Source organism: Herpailurus yagouaroundi, unplaced genomic scaffold (assembly GCF_014898765.1).
Source record: "Herpailurus yagouaroundi ecotype Mexico unplaced genomic scaffold, PumYag 140, whole genome shotgun sequence".
NCBI classification, from domain to species: Eukaryota; Metazoa; Chordata; class Mammalia; order Carnivora; family Felidae; genus Herpailurus; species Herpailurus yagouaroundi.
This window is the reverse complement of record NW_024412395.1, coordinates 55,533,802-55,552,194: the sequence shown is the minus strand read 5'-3', so window position 1 is coordinate 55,552,194 and position 18,393 is coordinate 55,533,802. Positions and strand designations below refer to the sequence as shown.

At 46.6% G+C, this 18,393-nt stretch overlaps 1 protein-coding gene across 1 annotated transcript; it reads left to right on the top strand.

Annotated features, from left to right (window-relative positions):
- Positions 1-495: 495 nt before the first annotated feature.
- On the top strand, positions 496-17,892 carry CHRNA1 (cholinergic receptor nicotinic alpha 1 subunit). Its single transcript, XM_040475435.1, has 9 exons — positions 496-638; positions 6,132-6,277; positions 6,380-6,424; positions 7,488-7,597; positions 9,922-10,117; positions 10,613-10,850; positions 13,928-14,151; positions 15,301-15,540; positions 15,835-17,892. The coding sequence occupies exons 1-9, from the start codon at positions 596-598 to the stop codon at positions 15,964-15,966; spliced, it is 1,374 nt and encodes a 457-aa protein (XP_040331369.1). The 5' UTR covers positions 496-595; the 3' UTR covers positions 15,967-17,892.
- Positions 17,893-18,393: the final 501 nt, after the last annotated feature.

Here is an 18,393-nt window from a genome sequence, read left to right as displayed (position 1 = left end):
CCAAACCCAAGTCTGGTGGAAGTCTCCACCAGCAGATTCAGCACCAACCACACTCTTCTCAAAGTCATTCAGCACAAGAGCCCCATGCACTCTCAGCCCAGAACGAGCCACAGCAACTCAAACTGTCCTACGTGTAGAATGTGGACTTCTGTGACTCAGGAGGATCAGTGTTTTACACTAACAGCTGACTATCGACTCAGACCTAGTGACCCTGATCAAATCAGTCCACATAGATGGGGGTCTGGTTTACACAAAAAGGAGGGGATTGCTCACCATTCAAAAGAATTCATTCCCTACTATAAATTATTTTAACTGAACCTGACTCATGGTGCATTTAAACATACAGTGCGGTTCACAGTCAACTTGTCAAGGGTATAGCAATTATGTAAAGTGAGGCACCCTGTAATACTGTTAGGCCCTTAGCAACTCCCTGGGCTCCCAGGGCTCTGGGCAGCCCAGCTGTCACTTACCACAAACAGGTGGTGTGAAACAATAGCTCCACTGAGCCGACTCACTTTCCAAGCCCTCTAACAGCCAAGCTTCTGGCCAGAGAGTCCCCACGAGCGGCACCCATCCACACCAGCACCCACAGCCCATGGAGCCCTGGCCGCTCCTCCTGCTCCTTGGGCTCTGCTCAGGTAAGTGCCAGGGTCGAGGGGCTCTCCTGTGACGCTGAAGCACTGGAAGCCCCCAGACCTGTATGTTGCTTGTCTGAGGGGAATACAGAGTGGTAGGGCTTTGTCAGCCTGAGGCAGTATACTCTGCCAGTTTCTCACTCCTGTTGGCTTGATTCGGTTTGTGGATAAAGATTTCTAATTTGTGTTATCCAATTAAAATAGGAGCTGCGGGCTCAAAGCCTGCAAAGTAGATGTGCGGGTCTCTGCCTCCATCAGTGCCTGGCATCGGACTTGCCCTTATGATCAGATTCAGCAGCCTTACCACCCTCCCGGAGCAGCTTTCATATCTGAACAACTGTAAGCACTTAGAGTGGCATCTTATAATTACAGACAATTTGGTTAACAAGTCCTTTTACTGCTCTGGGAGAATTCTGATAATGAAGAGATTGATTGACAGCTCCATGTGCTGGAAAGAGAATCCTATTAATAATTGTAACTAAACTCTTTCCGTGAGAGATTACATTTGGTCTTTCTTTCTTTTTTTTTTTTTTTAACTTCCAAAGTTAAAAACCAAAAAGCCCTATGAATGCGTTTCTGCCTACTTTTTTACCATATGTAAGTTTGGGTTTGAAATGAAACTATAAAACCTTGCACAGCCCTTGACCTGCATTCACCTCTGGAATGTGTCACAACACAGCAGCTGAAACGCTAGCCTTGATCCCAAACTTCCGGTAGGGGGAAGTAGGAGATGCTTGCTGATTGCTTCACATAAAAGTTTACTGGTGATATCATCCCAATGGAGAAACGAGACGGCTGACATTCTGTGATTTCTCTTTTCCAATATTGCTCCGACAAACACAGGCCTTCTGGGCAACAATGGTAAAAAGCTTTATTATTCATGTTTTTCAACAGCAGAATTCAGGGAAATTGCCTGAGCTCTGATAAATTCCAGTCTGCAGGACTTGGACTTGATCCAACCCAAACTGGCCTGGTGGTGATAGCGTTGGTGACGGTGGTGCAGTGGGTGTGCCACACGCGTGTGTGTGTGTGTGTGTGTGTGTGTGTGTGTGTGTGTGTAAGCGTGTATGTGCCTGCAAACGCTACACTCAATGAAAATTCTTAAGTGATATGCTTACATGTGAAAATCCTCAGGTGATCTCTTAGGATACCAAAGACCCCTGAAAATGCGTGTTTACCCATCTAAAACAGCATGTGATATATATTTAGATCAAACCTAGAATTTCCTGGTATCAGTTCACATAGGAGTTCAGAGAAATTCAGAGCTAGATGAGGCAAGGCCCACAACTTAAATTTGTTATTATAGGGAAACTGAGGCTGAAAGACATGAACTGACCTGCCTGAGGTCACCTAATTTATAAAGGTTGGAATGAGATCAGTCGAAGACTGTTTATTGTGGGCCTCATTAGAAAACACAGCCTGCAAGCGTCAAAGGTAGCTAGAGATACGGCACCACGTTGAGACGAGAATTACCTAAAGTGACTAGTAACATTTCAGAACTCCTTTTGCCCAATCCATCGTACTGTTCCTCCATAAAAACTGCAAATTGAGGGGTGTCTGGGTGGCTTAGTCGGTTGTCTGACTTCAGCTGAGGTCATCATGATCTCACAGTTCCCAGGTTTGAATCCTGCATCTGGCTCTGTGCGGACAGCCTTGAGCCTGTTTCAGATTCTGTCTCCCTCTCTCTCTGCCCCTCCTCTGCTCATGCTCTCTCTCTCTCTCTCTCTCTCTCTCTCTCAAAAATAAATAAGCATTAAAAAATTTTTTTTAAAAATGCAAATCGACCTAGTAGAGTACAAAAAGAACACTTGGAAATTGTGGCTGGGTTCCCCTAGTTAGAATCAGTTCTTTGTGGCCAAAATTCTCATTCACATCAGGGACATAATGATCTCTGTTCTACTTACATAGCACCTTTCATCACAACCTTTTCCTCTCTTCCGTCTCCAGAATCCCAAGTACTTCACTGCCACTTTTCTTACTCCATATTACTTTGCAACTTGTTCCTGGCTCTTTGGGTAAATGACAAATGTCAATCTTCATGAGGGTAGAAAGACAAGATTCGTATAATTCATCTCTGAATATCTCAAAGCTCTTAAAACAATGCTTTGCATATAGTAAGTGCTCAACAGATAATGAATGAATTAATGTTACTACCATCTGAATACAGATTACGCCTATGATTTTGCTGAAAAGAAAGACTTTGACATTATTTCTGTGTGTGTGTTTATTAATTTATACCCTGTCTTTTTAAGAAAGTATCTACTGTGATTCATTGATTCCATGAAGAACTGGTCCAATTAATTATACGGACCACATTGGAGCTGGGAACAGAATCACAGAATTCTGACTTCAAGTCCTGTATGTTTTCTATTACTCCACCCTGCTTTGGGCAGGAAAAAAAAGAAACAAACAATGAACCCAATCTAAGAAATGGAGACCTCCTTAGAAATTCCTTAGAAATGCATTACGGAAAGAACAAGGTTCCTTGTTATTAGTGAGACTGAGAGAGGAGGAAGCAAATGTCACTGGAATGCTGACCGGGCCTGTCTCCCAGTCCTTGCCTTCTCCCCAGTGGACCATAGAGTTGGCCTGCATAGTTTTCCTGCTACATAATGTAGACCATCTGCTCTATCTGTTGCTTTCTAGTATGGTCTTCCTGTCAAAGGGGAATAAACAGTCACTTAAAGATAAGCAGCCCAGCCAGTGCCAAAGCAATAGCTTCACACTCTGTAGCCAAGGCACTCAGTGACCCATGACAGTGCCCTGTCCATGAGCCAGGAGGGGCCCAGGAGAGACAGGTGTGGAAGACAGGGCATTGCTGTGTCCCAGGTGCTCCATGGGGTGACAGCAAAAACTGGGTCTTTGGACAACACGCTCCCTTGAAGCGTCCTTGAATGCAAGTGATTTGGGTGAGGCGTTGTGTTTAAGTGCTGCATGGATGCTTTGGGGTTCAGAAAATTGGGGAAACTAGAAATGAGGTAGGCTAGGTCAGGGGTTCTATACATAGAATCCAGGAAGGTCATAATGAAGACATTTAACAAGCTACGCGGAAAGCTTCAAAAATCCAAATGGAAAAGATACATTCACCCTAAGGGAGGTGACAAAGAGCACAGACCCTGGGGTCAGATTGCCTGCATTTATAATCCCACTTCCAACTAGCTGGGAACCATGAGCACATGCTTCGACTGTCCGAATGTCCATTTTCTCACTTGTAAACTAGGGGTAAAGACTTATCTCATAGGATTATTATAAGGATTCAATAAGGTAATACAAATACAGGGCCTTCAATGAAGCTCTCCTAACAAAATACACATTTTTGTGGGGATGAACGTGTTTCGACTCATTGTGTGACATTGGTTATTTCAAGCTGGTCCAAAGTTCTGGGTGAGAAATAGTGGTGGAGAGCATGGTCGCTGGGCTTGAGTCCTGGCTCCACCGTTTATGAAATCTGGACAACTCACTCAACCTCCCTATGGTTCAGTTTCCTCCTCTGTAAAGTGAAGACAAGAACCATGCCTACCCCACCCAGTTACGAGAAAAGAAAGAGTCAATACGTATAAAGCGTGTCTGCCACATAACAAATTGGATACGCTAGTTATTTTTATTAATAAAAATAGAAAGGTAATTGGTTAACTTAACAGTTATTTGGTTGACAAACTCTTTCAAACCTAGGATTCAAGGAGAAAAACAATAAAGAAAAATAATGACCTGTCTTAGAGGCAAGAGGTTAACATTACTGGGGACAAGGGAAAGCATCTCACTCATGCGATTTTTCAAGTTGTCACGGCCCAGGGAAAAGGTATGGTGGCTTCAGGAATAACCTGCGGAAAGGGGAGATCTGCTTACATGAATTAGGGCAAATGGATCATGTGTCTGCTTCCTCTCATGACCCTGAACAGACAATCCCCAATCCACGCAAGGCTGGAGTTACAAAGATCCTTCATAAGGCACTTGCTGGAATTTGGAACGCTTTTTCTCATGGTTAGAACGGTGGGTCCATTCGTGCACTTTCTAAGACAGCCCACGGCACACTCGTGACCTCACGAGTCAGTGCAGGAGCACAGCGCAGAATGACAGGGCTCCTCCCAAGCCCCGCCCCAGCCGCAGGACCTTGGACAAGTCTTCCAGCCTCTCAGATCTCACGTGAGAATGACCGTCTGCCTGCCTCGTCGCAGGCTGGTGAGAACTGCATAACATTGGATATAGAAAAGCTGTGGGGTCCAAGAGTAGTAGATACTATTTTTCACCCACCTGAGGGAAAATGCAGTAAAGATTCCTAAGAAGTCACTCGTGCTCCAGACAGGAGGAGCTCCAAACCCAGGTCAGAAAAGCACGTGGTGTTTACTTAATGTTAAGTTAACAGGGACACGGACCCACCAGCAGTTAATTTTTTTAATTACAAGAAAAAACACACTACGTAGAATTTGCCACAGGAAAATACGCATCACATAAAACTACCATTTGGAGTGTGTGATTTAGTGACATTTAGTACATTCACGGTGTTGTGCAACCATCACCGCTTATCTAGTTCGAGAACGTTTTCGTCACCCCAAAAGGAAACCCTGTACCCATCGGCAGTTACTCTCGCTTCCCCTGTCTCCTCAGCCCCTGCTAACCACTGATCTGTTAGCTCTACGGATTTACCTCTTCTGGATATTTCATACCAATGGAATCACACACTATGTGCCCCTTTGTGTCCAATTTCTTTCACTTAGCACGTTTTCAGGGCTCAACCATGTTGTACCATGAGTCAACTCTTCATTCATTTTTATGGGTGAAAAATATTCCACCGCATGTATATGGCGCAATTTGTTCATCCGCTTTATGTGCTGATGGGCATTCAGGTTGTTTCCATCTTTTGGCTATTATGTATAACGCTGCCGTGAACACTGGTGCACGAGTTTTTGTGTGGCCAGTTCTTTGAGGGATACACCTAGGAGTGGCATCACTAGGTCGCAGGGTCACTCTGCATGCACCTCGTGTGACGAACCGCCAAACGCTCTCCCACGGTGGCTGCACCGTGCCCCAATCTCACCAACACTCACCGTCTTCAGTTCTGTGAATGGCGGTCATCCCAGCGGGTATGAACCGGCATCAATTTTCGGCTGTTCAGCGCATCGTGAGATCTGACGCCAGCCAACCTGAGATTTCATCGCCCCATGAGTAGTCTCTGAAATACGAAGACGGGCTTTTGTGTGGACTTGTCTTCTTGTGTGTGCGCAGCGACAAGCCTGATTCAGCCAGAGGCTGTATTAAGGAATGTCATCTGCTCAGAGCACAAGTGTCAGGATAATCTGGCACACCCCACCAGGGAAGGGACCGCACCAGCAGCTGCGATTGGAAAAGAACTTAGGGCAATAGAAGCTGCACTGGGAGCCCTTCAACAAGGGGGCCTGTGTGCCTTCCATTAGCTGGTCACGCCTCAGTTACTTATGCGAGTGTTTGTAGAGGGCGGGGAGCAGAATCTGACAGTGTGTGTGTCATTTGCTGTCTCAGCTGGCCTCGTCCTAGGCTCCGAACATGAGACCCGCCTGGTGGCAAAGCTGTTTGAAGATTACAACAGTGTGGTTCGGCCCGTGGAAGACCACCGCCAGGTTGTGGAGGTCACCGTGGGTCTGCAGCTGATACAGCTCATCAACGTGGTGAGACAGCCGCACTCTGGGCTCCCCGCCCCTCTCACCCTGCAGCACCCTCCCCCCTCCTCCCGTCCTTACCCCTAAAGATGGGGTCTTCTCTTTTTTCAGGATGAAGTAAATCAGATTGTGACAACCAATGTGCGACTGAAACAGGTATTCAGCTAGATAACTGCACTGATGCTGCTGGTATTCACCCCGGAATTTAACCTGAGCCCAAAGGGAATCAATCTGGGTAACACGGTTTACATACCAACATCGTGGAAGTATAAATATTTTGGTGTAGTGAGATTATGGGTCGTACTTGTTGGTATGTGTGTGTTTGTTTTTTACTTCGTGTTTTGTGTTTGTATATTAGTTTGCTAGGCCACCTACCATAAACAAAGCCACAAACGAGGTGGCTCAAACAAGAGAAATTTATTCTCTTGCAGCTCTTGAGGCCAAACGTCCAAAGTCAAGGTATCGGCAGAACTGGTTCCGTCTGAGGGCTGTGAGGGACGAACTGCTCCAGGCCTGTCTCTTTTGCGTGTAGTTGGCCAACGTCATGTTCACATGGCATTCTTTTTGAAAATGTTTGCCGTCCCATGTCCCCTTCTTTAAGGACACCAGTTGTGTTGCATTAGAGCCTCTCTTAAGCACCTAATTCTAACCTAATTAGACCCTATCTCCAAATGAAGTTATATTATGAGGTACTGGAAACTGGGGTTTCAACACGTGAATTCTGGGGGAGACGCAGTTCAGGTCATAACACTGTGTCATCTGAATTTGCTACGTTGGGCATTTATTACTTTTAGAAGGTAGGAAAGAAATATACCATTTTTACAAAATGATGTTGCCTGCTTGGGGGAAATGTTTACCAGAAGGTCATGCTCCTTTCCTGGGGTGGGCAGGATGGCATGGGAGACGGGCTACCCTGAAGTACCTTTGATTTGTCATCTGTAAAATGGGGCCAATAATTGCTCTTCCCTCAGAGGACTATTGTGAAGACCACGAGATGAATATGGGTAAAATGCTTGTAATAGTGTCTACAAGTAGTCAGTACTATAGAGGCGTTTGGTGTTATTGTTTACTAGCGTGCAAGCTGAATTCTGAATCAAACCTCTTTTACTGGAGCACAACTCTTGTCCACATCTGAACTATCATACCCATCAGAACTCTTAGGTTTTTGAAAAATGTGTTTAGCTCTTTTTATTAGCAAAATGTCGTCTCCATGTTTTAGCAATGGGTAGACTACAACCTAAAATGGAATCCAGAGGACTATGGTGGCGTGAAAAAAATTCACATTCCTTCGGAAAAGATCTGGCGCCCAGACCTCGTTCTCTATAACAAGTAAGCAAAACAGACGGGCTGGGGAGGGCGACATTCCTGGGGCAGGTGGAGCCCAAGCCCTATTGGAAGGGCTGCTACTCTCAGTATGCTTCTCACCACCGTTCACATTAAATAACCCTTAAAAACCAAGAGCCAAGTTGACATGCTAGGGGTGCCATATGGTGTCTCATGTTATGAATAGAAACAATTATCAGAGCCAAATTGAATCAGGGCTGTGGGGTGGGGGACATTTAATCCCTGAGAGCTCCTGAAGGGTGTAGGGCAGCCATCCAAGGAACCCAAATTCATATAATTGAGTTCCTTGGAATTAAATGTCCTTCCTACCAATAGGTCTGAACCTCCCGGGGTTGTTATCCATCACGTCGTCACGGCTTCCCAGGGCGTCGCGTGCTGCTGATGGCCTGGGACGCCTGCGTAGCCCATCCACCGGGCTCCGTGACAGACTGCATGTTGTGAAATTATAATGTGATTCAAGACACTCTGGTTTAATGACAGGTTCATTATCATACGCCCTTCATTTGTCAGGGAACGTTCGTTTCAAAGAGCATCCTTCCCAGGCAGGAGCATTCGCCATCGGCCGAGAGGATGTGCGGCCTGACATTCTACAGCATGTGTCTGTGTGAGCAGGCTGTGCCTTCTCGCAGATTGACCAGGGAGGGCGGCAGGGGCTTGTGAATGGAAATGACACCCTCATTTAAGGCTGGCCCTCCTACTTTGATTTTCTACTACATATTTCCCAGTGGCACCTGAGATTCAAGCTTGAGCCAAATTATCCAATCATTTCTGTAACCTTTTCGGACAAATACGCTGACGGAGCAGAGTGTCTTGTGTTAGTCAGTTTTCTCGTTCAGCAAGAATCTAAGAGTCGCCATTAAAATCCGCTCCTCCTTTTGACAAACTCACTCGGGAACACCCTGGTGGGGGGAGAACCCTGTTTTACTTATCTCTATCTATAGAGATGGACCCAGATGACCCTGTGGCCCTCTGCTCTTTGGGTCTCTTTTGGGAAGGTCCAAAACTGCATAGTTTTCTGGATAGAGCCCTACCTCCAGCCCAAGGAAAAATCAGTGGGAAGAAAATCTCTTGGTTAATGAAGTGAGACTCCAATATATGCCATATGTCCCCGAAAGCCCACCAAGGCAGACCCCACCCACTTGTTCAACATCTATTCTAAATGCCTTTGGCCAAGGCCCCAGGACACAGGCCATTTGGGGTCAAGTGGACTGCCCACTGAATGAGGCCTGCAGAAGTGGCTTCTTATTTTTTAATATCTACCATGTTGGATTTTTGTAGTGAGAAATTAGTGCCAACTTTCGGAAATTTAAAAATATCACATTGAACTCTGGAGTTTTAGTCTCTCTAGAAAAATCCAACATTCAAAAATATGGAAACTTTGTATTAAAAAATCTAGATTTCCCGCTTCTGAGGAAAAATTCAAATATCTGGCAGTTTTGGGCCTTCACTCACACAAGGAAGCCACAGCAAAGCGGAGTGTCACCTTCTTTAGAGGAGAGAGGGCTCTCCCCTGCCCTTACCGCCTTCCTCACCTGCCTGGCCATGGAGGCATCTGGGTTTGGAGCCCCGCCCTATCGAGTTCTAAATAGTTCTGGAAGAGGTAACAGAGCCCTTCTTAACCTGCTTACCCCAGTAACGAGCCACTGGACCTGTTTTTATTTTAAATTCCTGTTTTTTTCCCCCAGTTAACTTTCAAGATATACTGGGGGAGGAATAGATGGAAATTAACATTACAAATACTACTGAGGACTGGGAAGGAAAAAAAAAAAATCGGGTATACAGTGTTACCTGTTATTTCCTTAAAACTAGATTCCTAGGGGCGCCTGGGTGGCGCAGTCGGTTAAGCGTCCGACTTCAGCCAGGTCACGATCTCGCGGTCCGGGAGTTCGAGCCCCGCGTCGGGCTCTGGGCTGATGGCTCAGAGCCTGGAGCCTGTTTCCGATTCTGTGTCTCCCTCTCTCTCTGCCCCTCCCCCGTTCATGCTCTGTCTCTCTCTGTCCCAAAAAGAAATAAACGTTGGAAAAAAAACAAAAACAAAAAAAACTAGATTCCTAGGTTCTTCCCCAGATATTCTGATTTAGTGCTTCAGATGGTGCTGGGAAACCTGTATTTTAAACAAGCACCCCAGCGATTCTATTATCAGACAAACCTGGGAAACACTGCTATGGATAAAAAGTGACACTGTCCCAGTGAAAGCGTCTATAATTAGCACCTGAATAATTAACAGCTGTCTCCTGCTAACATCCCCTAGCAGAACTGAAGGCTCATCCGTCACTTGGAGTCATGTTCCTCTTTGCTCCCAATTGCAGTGCAGATGGTGACTTTGCCATTGTCAAGTTCACCAAAGTGCTCCTGGACTACACTGGCCACATCACGTGGACGCCTCCAGCCATCTTCAAAAGCTACTGTGAGATCATCGTCACCCACTTTCCCTTTGATGAACAGAACTGCAGCATGAAGCTGGGTACCTGGACCTACGATGGCTCTGTGGTGGCCATCAACCCGGTAGGTGCTGCCCTGGTGTGATGCGGCTGGTCTCAGGAAACGCGTAATTCAGGTGTCCAACTCTGTGCCTCCAGAGTCACAGGCTCCCAGCGCCCATCTGAACTTTGGGATCGTCCAGCTCAGTGGTTCTCGATACGGGGACGGTTCTTGATGTGTGCCCATGAGTACCACCTGAAAGCTTATGTAAATTCCCATGCCCAGGCTCCGTCCTAGGAATTTTGGCTTAATCGGTCTGGGGTGGGACTAAGGCACCAATATGTTTTGAAGTTCCCAGGTGACTTGAATGTGTAGTCAACATGGAGGATCCCAATAGTCCCAGCCCCCTTATTTTACAGGAAAGGACTCTATGGCCCCAAACCGGAAGTGGCCCTCGTGGGTCCTGTCCGGGGTACACGACAGCACCGCCTCCTGTTGCTTTATTACAGCTGATTTTGAAACCCACCCCTCCTCAGGGTGATGTGGCTGGGTTTTCAAAGTTTCATTTCATCTTCTCAGGAAAGCGACCAACCAGACCTAAGCAACTTCATGGAAAGCGGAGAATGGGTGATCAAGGAGTCCCGAGGCTGGAAGCACTGGGTGTTCTACGCCTGCTGCCCCTCCACCCCCTACCTGGACATCACCTACCACTTCGTCATGCAGCGCCTGCCCCTCTACTTCATCGTCAACGTCATCATTCCCTGCCTGCTCTTCTCCTTCCTAACCGGCCTGGTGTTCTACCTGCCCACAGACTCAGGTGGGTGCAGGTGCCATGGCTGCTGATGCAGGCAGATCTTGTGCCGCTATTTTGGGGAAAACCAGAAATAATTATGGGCTAACAAACAAGGATGAGCAGACAGGCCCAAATCATCATCGCTGGGAGGATGCATTTACCGAGAGGCCACGTTCAGTGGTGAGTCACGGGTGGGGGGAGCTCACAGCTAGAGCAGACTACGGAGCAGGCAGAGAGTTGACCGTGACCCTGGAGGTGCACAGACACAGCTCAGTGTAGTTAAAGCGAATAACCATCAATGCTTACTTGCTGAATACCTACTGTGTGCCCAGAGACATGCTGGGTAAGGCTTGGGTCACCCCTCGTGCCACTTCCCCTGTGAAGCCACTTGCTATATCCTGACCAAGCCAGGTCTTGCCTCTTTAAAAAAAAAAAAAAATTACGTTTATTTATTTTTTTTTTGAGAGAGAGACAGAGTATGAGCGGGCAGGGGCAGAGAGAGAGGGAGACAGAATTGGAAGCAGGCTCCGGGCTCCAAGCTGTCAGCACAGAGCCCAACGCGGGGCTTGAACTCGCGAACCGTGAGATTGTGACCTAAGCCGAAGTTGGACGCTCAACCAACCGAGCCACCCAGGCGCTCTCAGGTCTTGCCTCTTTTGCTCACCGCTTGCCATTTGAAAATCGCTTTTGCATATCTGTTTTCCGGGTGGCACTATCTTTACACACACGACCATACTTCCCAAGTGGCAAGTCTTTCTCACATATCAGCCTGGACAACTTCCTTATTTCCTACTGAGTGATCACATCTGTGACATAATTTCAACAAACACCAACAATCCCCAGAAAAGGGGAAGAGGGCACACAAGTGCCTGTGAGAAGTCACTGCTCATAAACAATTTAGGGCAGACAAGTGGGGACAAAGAAAGGATACAGACAGTCCTCAAACTTATGACAGGGAACAATTATATCAAAATGATAAACACAAATAAACACACACACACACACACACACACACACACACACAGAAAGTCTAAGTCTAACTTTATAACAAGGGGAAAAAAAGATTATGAATTCACTCATTTGACATGTATTTGTTGAACAATTGTTATGTGGCACGGATACAGTAGAGAATAAGGCAGAACTTGCCCCACAGAATGCCCGTTGTTCTTATGACTGTACTTATTTTTAAACAAATGATCACAAACACAATTTGTTTTTGACTTTCTAACAAATTAAGCTTCTTAAAGTGAAGAGACTACTAGTTAGGGCAATATGGAAACTAGTCAGAATCTCTATATGTGCGATGGTTTATGCTTGAAAAGCATGCGGAACAGTGAAAATGCTTGGTAAATGTTAGCTATTATCATTATTACTCAAGAAATATGATGTAACTTGATCAATTTTCATATTTACATCTTTTTCACAAAAAATTACCTATCTTTATTTTAGTTTATTTATTTTAAGAGAGAGAAAGAGTGAGCATGAGCAGGGGAGGGGCAGAGAGAGGGAAAGAGAGGATTCCCAGAAAGCTCAGTGCTATCAACTCACAAACTGTGAGATTATGACCGGAGCCGAAACCAAGAGTCAAATGTTCAACCGACGGAGCCACCCAGGTGCCCCCTCTTTTTTCACTTTTAAAGACTTTCCTACCCACTCGGTAGACTTCTTCTCACTAGGTGGAATCGATCATTTCTTGTTTGCATCCACTCCATTTCCTGTATACACTCCTAGCATCTGGAAGCATCCAGTACGGGGAAAAGCTCCATACTGGCGAACGGGACAACACAAGGGTCTCCCGAGACAAACAGCAAGACCAGCCCAAGGGAAGTCCCTTCCAAAGGCTCTCGAGCTGCCTCCGAGGCCGTCAGTCCCCACAAAAATATTCCAGGGCCATTCAGTCCCCCACCCTCCTGGCTTGCCATACCGAGACTCGAACGGGGAATTGTCCACCCTGAAATGATAGGATCTGGTGAGAAGAGGTCGGGGCAGGGGAACCCCTGGTCCCTTGATATGAAAGACAAAACAAGAAGAAAACCAAACTGTCCTCTAAATGAATGTGCAAAGTTCACTGGTTTTTGTCCTTTTCTCGGTTTTGGTCTTGCAGCCCCCTCCCATACCGAGAAAAGTATGCATGCGCTCCTGGGTTGCCCATCCACCTGCTGGGTCACGAGTAGGTCAGACCGTGGCTCAGCTTTGTGAGGTTGATGATAGTCTGTTGCAGACAGAAAAACTGCCACCTGGAGTCTAGCTTGTCACTCAGCTTGGTGTACCTGGCTCCCTGAGTTCCACCAAGCAGTGGAATGCTGGGACAGGAGACAAAGCAGCCCTCGGCTGCTTGGCGGCCTCTAGTGGAAGTGTCTGTCACTTGCCATGGTCAGTAGAGCTACGGTGCTAAGGTCCCAGAGGACGAAATTCTGCCCCCCAAATGTCCCCAGCTGTATGCGGGTCACATGGTTCTCACCCCCTGGGTTTTGTGGCGTATTAGTCTGCTACAGCTGCCCTAATAAAGTGCCACAGACCGGGTGGCTGAAACAACAGGAATTTTGTCCACACAGTCCTGGAGGTCACGGTGTCGGCAGGTCTGGTTTCCTCTAGGCTTCTCTCCTTGGCTTGTGGATGGCCGTCTCCTCCCTGTGGCTTCCCCTGGTCTTTCCCCTCTGTGTGTGTCCGTGCCCTAATCTCCTTCTTTTTTTTTTTTTTTTTAAAGTTTATTTTGAGAGCGATAGCACAAGTGGGGGAAGGGCAGAGAGAGAAAGAGAGGGAGAGAGAGGGGATCCCAAGCAGGCTCCACACCGTCAGCGCAGAGCCAGATGCGGGGCTCGAACTCACGCACCACGAGATCGTGACCTGAGCAGGAGTCAGACGCTTCACCGGCGGAGACACCCAGGTGCTCCCCAATCCCCCTTTCTTCTCAGGACACCAGTCATTGGAGGAGCGCCCTCCCTGATGAACTCATGTTGACTTAATTGCGTCTTTACAGGCCTCATCGACAAATACTGCCACTGAGGCCATGAGGCTTAGGACTTCCATGCAGAAAACCGAAGAGAACAATTCAGCCCATGACCAGTGAATGGGTTGTATTTCTTTTTCATTCCGTGCAGGAGAGAAGATGACTCTGAGCATCTCTGTCCTGCTGTCCTTGACCGTGTTCCTCCTGGTCATCGTGGAGCTAATCCCTTCCACCTCCAGTGCCGTGCCCTTGATTGGGAAATACATGCTGTTCACCATGGTGTTTGTCATCGCGTCCATCATCATCACGGTCATTGTCATCAACACACACCACCGCTCCCCCAGCACCCACGTCATGCCCGACTGGGTACGCAAGGTGAGCGAGCGAGGGCCCTGCCACCAACCCCCCCCCCCCCGGGGGGCAGCACTGCCCTCACGAACGTCTCTCCCTTCACTTGGCTGGTGGAATCCTGGCTGATGCATGTGGGCCCTTAGGAACTGTCCTTTCCGGGGATTTTTAGAGGATTTCCGGAAGAAACTTTCTTTTAGCCTCTTGCTAGGGATAAGTAATTCCTATAGCCTTCCCAGACACAGAAGAAAAACAGAATTAACAAAGCCCACTCCAAATTCACGTTTAAAGAGTCTCTTTGATTAGAGAAGGTGAATATATCACTTTTTATTCAGAATCTGTGAAATTCCTGAGGTTTCTGTTTGTATGTCTCCCAATCTGTGAACAGACTGCTTATTTTTTGCTGGTCAAATCATCTGCTGAGAATAAAATAAGGGCTAGAGATAGAGAGGATGCTTGACAAGAAATTGTCAAAAAGTGAGTTTTCGTGAGGAACTTGGTTTCAGGTATTTGCATTATTGAAATTTAAAAAGTGTTAGCATTTCAAATATGTCAGTTTTTAGGTAAAACTTCACAGAGACACTGATGTCAGGGTGTTTTCTGCAGAATGCAAAAGATTTGTCATGAATTAACAGAGAAACTATTGCTTGCAGTGTATTCTTTTGGGAGGACAATCAGTCCCTGTATCTATAAAGACTTACGTGACTCCTGGCAACGCCCATGTTGCATTTCTTCAGGAATAAGAAATGGGGAGAAAAAAACACTGTGGCTGTTTTGGAGGCTGGACCCTCATATATTTTTTTAGCCAGAAGGGCTTTTCCTTTAATCATATTATCCAACTAACACAAGGCTTTGAAGGAAGCCGGTTCCTTGAAGGCTGGAAGCTTAAACTTCATTGGTTTCTCGAGCCCAACAGCTGCGCACGGGCTCCCTCCAGTGGTGAACTGTTCACATGACAAAATCAGCTCTATTAACCATAGTAATTTGACAGGCCACGGGGTAAGTCTGAAGGAAATTTTGAGAAAATCTAGTATCGTCCTTGTGTTTTAAGGACAAAGACCCTAAGGTCCAGCGAAGCTGACTGATTTGCCTAAAGTCACACGGCTAATTCAAAGTCAGAGTTTGATACTTGCACTACTGGCGTTAATTCATGCATGGATTTCTTTTTCGTGTTAGGTTTTTATCGACACTATCCCAAATATCATGTTCTTCTCCACAATGAAAAGACCATCCAGAGAAAAACAAGACAAAAAGATTTTTACAGAAGACATTGATATTTCTGACATTTCTGGGAAGCCGGGGCCTCCACCCATGGGCTTCCACTCTCCCCTGATCAAACACCCGGAGGTAAAAAGTGCCATTGAAGGAGTCAAATACATCGCAGAGACCATGAAGTCAGACCAGGAGTCCAATAACGTAAGCTTCGTGACTTGAAACCCACACCTCCGGGTTTCAATGATCCAATACGTGAACACAGACGGATGGGTTTGTCCTGAGGAGTAGGCTGGCATTCAAGAGGCAGCATTGGTGACCACCTCTAAGCCACCTTAGTGAGCCAACACATTGTGAATAATCTATTCGAATAATAAAGACCACAATGCCAGCCAAGGGATGTTACGGGCTTTGAGTGGGCCATAATTGATGCATAGCATGAACATGGTCAGTCCAAAAACCATCGTAAGGAAATTCTAACACTTTTCTCTCTCCCAGGCGGCTGAGGAATGGAAGTATGTTGCAATGGTGATGGACCACATTCTCCTTGGAGTCTTCATGCTTGTCTGTATCATTGGAACCCTGGCTGTGTTTGCAGGTCGGCTCATTGAATTAAATCAGCAAGGATGAGCAGAGCTGAGGCCACCTCTGCTCCCAGCACCAGGCAGAGCAGGGAAAGGCAGGGAAGACAGGAAGACTTGTCTATTTTGATACAGCTCACTTATCAAACATCTCATTTTCTGTATTTATGATTAATGATAATGATTCGTATTTACATAAGGTTATGGCCTCAAGTATTTTCACATCATTTCTCCCTTTAATCCTGCTCTGGCTGCCTGGAGAGTGAAACCATTTTTAGTAAATGAAATGGGGTCACTAACGAGACATATTCACGTCCAAAGGCGTCTGGAAGAGTTTTGCCCAGAATAACTGAGGCTTTCTGTTGGTTTGTTTTTAATTTTTTTTTTTTTTAAGCAAAGAACGTATCCTTTGCTTAAAGTCAGTTTTGTACGTACAAGTAAAACCCACCTGCCAGTCCCCAAAAGACGAAGCGTTTGATTTGGAGAGAAAGGAAGCCGTAGAAAGGCAACATGTAAGTTCTGGAAATGGCCACCAAAATGCAAAGCGCATCAAAAAACCCATGCTTTAAAGCAGATTTCTAGAACTGGGAGGTGAGGGAAGGGCTTCCCACTCTGACACAGCGCCTGAGTAGTCGGGGCTTGAGGAACACAGCCAGCTAGTTTCCTAAGCTGTACTGAGTGTGAGGGCCGGCACTGTGTGAATGGCGCCCCATACGTGGTTTTGTTTTATCTTCATAACTTTATGACGTCCCTATTTTACAAATGAGAAAGCTGAACTCGAGAAGCTCAAGTTCACTGCCCACACTAGCAAGCAGAAGAACTGAGATGTGAACCAAGAGCCAGTCTGAGTTCAGCAGCTCGGGGCTGGGTGGGATCTCCTGCTCCCTTGCTCCCCTGGACACGCCCCACGTGATCTAGGCCATCCTGTAACTCCCATCAGGGTTTTGAGAGCTTCAGTCTTAGTGCCAACCCCCTTCCTGCCTTCCCAATTAGGTCTTCTGCCCTCTTCCCCAGTCCTCGTCCAGTCAGGTGTGAGGGGCTTAGTTCTAGCAATGAAATCAGAAATGTATGCACATATCCTCACCGTTTCTGAAATTCCAGGCAAGTGAACAGGACAGAAACTTATTTCCCTTCGGAGCCACTTTCCAGCCACAATGTAGTTAGTTCACCTCAGAAGGAGAAAGCGTGCACCCTGGGCTCATCGTGGCCTTCAGAGCACTGGAACACGCCTGACCCATATGAGTACTGGGGAGAGTGGTAAACTGCACTGGTGGGCAGCCTCTCTGCACCCAGCTGGTTTCAACCTACTTCCCAAAGTAATTCGTCAGCACAGACCCGTGGCACGGCAGAGTGCCCTCACTTTAGAGAAAACCCAAGGGAACACAGTCTGGTGGTTCCTCGAAAAGCTAAACACGGGATTACCGTAGGATCTAGTAATTCTGCTGCCAGGTATATACCCCAAAAGAACTGAAAGCAGGGACTTAAACAGAGAGCTTACACGCCAGTGTTCACAGCAGCAATAATCACGACAGCCAAAAGATGGCAACAACCCAAGCGTCCATCAGTGGAACAGCAGTGTGTCCATATGATATTACTGAGCCTTAAAGAGGAAAGCAGTTCTGATGTGTGTTACAGTATGTGTCAACCCCGAAAACACGTTTGATGAAATAAGCCAGACGCAAAAGGACAAATCTCGTGATCCCAGTTAAACGACGTACTTAGAATAGGCAAATTCATAGAGACAGAAAGTAGAGTAGAGATTGCCGAGGTTTAGAGGGAGGGGTGAGTTATTGCTCAATGGGTAGAATTTCGGATCGGGATGATGGGAAAGTTCTAGAAATGGACAGTGGTGATGGTTGCACAACACTGTGAATGTACTTAATGCCACTACGCTTAAAAATGGCTACGACGGTACATTCTGTGCATATTTGACCACAATTAAAAATAAAGAATGAAAACAATGGTAAAAATGTAAGTTTCGTGTTGTATATACATTTTACCACGATTAGAAGGACAAAAAAGAATCTGCTGCTTGCCTAATCTCCCAGGACTGATTATTGACTCAGGGAAGGAACTTAAAAGTCATTTCCATTCTCATTTTAAGGATAAGGAAACTAAGGCTTAGAGAAATGACCTCCTTCTGGTCACAGGGCAATTTAGTGACAAACCAGACCTCCTCACTCTGCTCTTGTGCTATTGCCATTACCTCAAATAACACCCCCTGCCCTGCAAAGCAAGGCCCTGTGACACATTCCCTCCTCGCCCAGCAGAACTAGTTTGAGTGGACACCACAGTGTTACTGCGCGTAGCTCCATCGGCCCTTAAATATCTGTTCCATCAATCTGTCACCAAGCCGAAGGTTTCCGCCTTTGGAATCTCTTCCCTTAGTTCTGGCCCGCTCTCCAGGAGACCACTGACTAGTGGGAGGGAAGGCAGGGGGTGCTGGGATCTGTCTCCCCACCTACAGGTGTTTGCT